At 42.7% G+C, this 3988-nt stretch overlaps 1 protein-coding gene across 1 annotated transcript in view; it reads left to right on the top strand.

The window, feature by feature from the left end:
• The window catches only part of LOC106804845 (protein ELYS-like), a 35336-nt gene extending 33622 nt beyond the window's left edge, over nucleotides 1–1714 (top strand). The window contains exon 36 of the mRNA XM_014806200.1: nucleotides 481–1714. Coding sequence (XP_014661686.1) covers nucleotides 481–670 — 190 coding nt within the window. The 3' untranslated portion in view covers nucleotides 671–1714. The remainder of the gene's footprint in view (nucleotides 1–480) is intronic.
• Nucleotides 1715–3988: the final 2274 nt, after the last annotated feature.

Below are 3988 nucleotides of genomic sequence, written 5' to 3'. Positions count from 1 at the left end.
GCCGCCTCAGCAAAGACGGCGGTGCAGAGACGCGGCCCACGACGCCTGCAACAAGGTGTGTGTGTGTGTGCGTGCGTGCGTGCGTGCGTGTGTGCGTGTGTGTGCATCGTGCGCGTGTGCATGCGTGTGTGTGTGTGCGTGCGTGCATGCATGTGTGCGCGTGTGTTGTGTATGTGCTTACATGCGTTCGTGCATATATGATAGTGCGTGTGAGTGAGCATACGATAGTGCGTGTGAGGGAGCATATACGATAGTGCGTGTGAGTATGCATACTTGCCGTGCATGTGTGATGCGTAGGAGCGTACCTCTTGCGCGCGTATTTGCATGTGTCTAAATCTGTGAGTGTTTGTGTAGGTGCTCACATGCCTGCATCTCATTCCGTGCTGTCCCCACCTGTTTCGTGGAAATGCAAACGCGACAAACCCTATGTCACATTCTCTCGATCTCACTCATTCTTTTCCCCTCTCTACTCGTCGGCAGGTCGACGCGTTCGTTTGCAGCGCACCCTAGTGACAGCCCTGTGAGTCTGCTGTCGCCGATCGTCGAGGATGCGGCGACGGCGGCCGGCGCGTCGCGGACGACGAGGGCCTCCGTAGCGAAGGGAGTGCCGCGTCGGTCGCTGCGCACAATCAAGAAGAGCAGAAAGATCCTCGCGAAGAAGAAGTCGTGAGACGGGGGAGCAAGCGGCCCCATTGTTGTTGGAAGCGTAGCGATGCAGTCGATGACGTGTCGTAAATGGGTGTAACTCTCGCGAGTACAGAACGTCGTGACTGTTGCACGACGCTTTGTGACGGTGGTTTTGACGTTTTAGACTTGCGATGTCAGAAGCATTTACGTTGCTGATAGGAGTTACGATGGGCTCCAGGGTTTCAGCAGAAACCGAGGGAGCACCCAAGCATACAAAGGTAGGATGCGTTGTCATGGTGATTGTATGTAGCCTGAGCTTTAACAAGGAGGGTCAAATATCAAGTGCTAGGGGTCAAAGGACTAATTTGAGGTATTTCCGTTGATATATCGCATAGAGATCACCTTTTCAGAGCGAGGGTTTGTGTTTTTACGACTGTATTGAGAGGAACGTGGGCTATACTTTCTAAGATGTACTTTATATGGGTATGCAGTACGAGATAGCAAGCAGCAGTCAAGGAAACTCATTTATTCTTTATGTTTCCAGGAAATATGGAATGGCTATAGTTATAGAAGCTTGGGTGTGTGTTTCATGTGAAAGAAATAATCCAATTCATTTAGTTTTGTTTACATGCCTTACATATGTGCAGAACAGGCAATTATTAAAGATACGTGCACAGTGACATTTTGATTCATTCAACTCTCTGCCACTTTATCCACGATGTTAAGCAGCTGTAGTGTATGTAACAGAACTGTCCTTTAGTGATATTTAGCTCAGAAATATTACCGAGATGATTCGAAGTAGCAGACCGAAGTGCATTTGATTTAGTTGATCTTGTTCGGTGTAATAGGCATGTGACCTGGTGCTTGGTATATCTGAGAAGAATTTAGAAATTCGGTAGACTTATATAACATGTACAGGTGTTCATATGAAATGAATATGCTTATATGACTTAAGCAACATCAGTCATAACTTAGGTAATCAATTGTATCGTGTGATCATTGTGCTATAAATAATAAGTGTATTTCGACCAATAGATGGCGCCACCTTTTCAGCTAAATAAAAAGAATGTAATACATGTACAATGTATATTCTCTTTCGCAATGACGTTCACCTTTTTATGGAAGCCCTGAAACGACATACGACTTTTTGAGTTTCCGAGTTTTCGAGTTTCTGAATTTCGTATCGTATATAGTACTAGAGATGGAAGTCAAGCAAGTGTCACACCGGGAAGAATGTAAACACGTGAGAACACGCATTGAGAAATGTTCGTAAGTCGAAAACAGACACTGCGCATGCGTTATGCCCGCGTTATGACGGAGATTCTAAATTTAAATTAGGCCCACTCATTTAAATTGGTGTAAATTAATGAAAATAAGTTAATTAAATTTAAATTAGGCAAATTAGAACACACATTTATTGAATTTATGTTACATATATAATATTAATAACAAATATAATTACTATATATCTATTGTGTCGTGTGCGCGCTAGCGTGCGCGGCCCAAGGTTGTGGTTTGTTGGCAGGATGAGCATTTGGACGTCTTTCAGGAAATGTCGCTAATAGGCGAAGAGCGTCGAGGACTAGCTGTCTCTTGGTAGTAAAATTAGTTTCGTATTTATTAGCATTAGCTTTTAATTGACGCTTCAAGTGTGTTATACACGATCCTACCTCATTAATGTAAATATTGACATATGTTATGTTGCTACTTTTATTTATGAACGCTTGACAGTAGATTGTGAGCGAGGTAGCTTGTATAGTAAAGTAGCAAAATAGTTGCTAAAGTTATATATCCTCTGTATTATAGCCTAGGGTATAGCTGTATCAAATTTGTGATATGTGGGGCGTGTAGCAGAAGTACATGGTTATACCTGATGCGATTTGTGATCGGTCGGGTCCTCATTGGCCAAGATTGATTTTGTTAGAGCACGTATATCATACATATATATGTATGATATACGTGCTCTGACTTTGTATATATACGGGAAATCAGATGTCAAATAAACATTAAAAACTTTATGTAGTCTTTGTCACATAATGGTTCCACGCAATTCCTGATCAAATTCTTGTCTACAGCACACAGTTTGACCAACACGATAATTAATTATTAATGTTGAGTTCACAGGCACTTGAACGTTAATAGTAATATAAAAACGAAATTCTCGATGTTATTATAGATCTATGCTAGAATACCTCCTCGCCATAATATTCGCAAAATATTCTTCTTCTTGGAAGATATTGGGCATGCGCGAGCACCGTTTCAGACGTGCAGTACGGACTGAAGAGAACTGCATGATATAGCTTGCTGAGGGAGAGAGGGGCGGGAGACTGAGAAGAGGCGACGGGAAAGATAGCTGAGGTGCAGTATCAAAAGAAAGAGGCTGAGCTATGCACAAGGGAGGTAAGGAGAAAGACTGGAGGGGTGAAGTAGGAGTTTTGCCCCTACAGGCTAGGGCGCTCTCTAATTATAAACACAGGTTTACATATAAAAATACATTTCAGAAATCTATGCTGAGATACCCCTTAACCATATGGTTAAGGGGTATCTCAGCATATATTTCTGAAATAAATTTTTATGTATAATACATCTAAATTTACTCTGCATTAAATGCATATTCATCAGAAAATATAACTCTTCTGGTGAGTTATTGCGCATGCGTTAACACGCTAACATAGCCAGATTGTGTACTGACTGGTAGGGCATGCAAGGTCTTCGTCCTATTTCTTAAGTGAGGTCTACGGATGGTATGTTATCATATAAATCTATGATAGGATATCTGCTCCTCATTTTAAATGTATAATTTTAGCAAAATATTCTTCTTCTCGTGAGATATTGCGCATGCGTGAGCACCGTTTCAGGCTCTCAGAACGGACTGAAGCAAACTGCATAATATAGCTCGCTGAGTGAGAGAGGGTTGGGAGACTGAGGACAGACTGCAGGGAATATAGCTGAGGGCGGTAGGCGAAGAAGGAGTCTATGCGAGGGGCAATAAAGACAGTGGGAAGACGGGAGGGGATGAAGTAAGAGTTTTGCACCCTGCAGGCTAGGGTGCTTTGCTAATTATAAACACAGGTCTACATATAAAAATTTATTTCAGAAATCTATGCATATTCATAAAAAAATATACCTCCTGTGGTGAGATATTGCGCATGCGCTAACACTCTAACGTAGCCAGAGTGTGTACTGATTGGTAAGCCCTGGTCACAACGAGCCCACGACGCATTTGTGCAACGACACGACAGAAAATTTGGGCAAATCGTGGGTCATCGGGGGTCGTCGCAAGACAGTCCTACGAAATTTTGAGCATCGTTGCATCGACTTGCCGTCGTGAGGCAAAAATGAACATGCACCTTTTTTGTTG

The sequence above is a fragment of the Priapulus caudatus genome, unplaced genomic scaffold (genome assembly GCF_000485595.1).
Source record: "Priapulus caudatus unplaced genomic scaffold, Priapulus_caudatus-5.0.1 Scaffold90, whole genome shotgun sequence".
Lineage (NCBI taxonomy): Eukaryota > Metazoa > Priapulida > Priapulimorpha > Priapulimorphida > Priapulidae > Priapulus > Priapulus caudatus.
The sequence above is the reverse complement of the archived record's forward strand: the minus strand, read 5'-3'. Positions and strand labels throughout refer to the sequence as shown.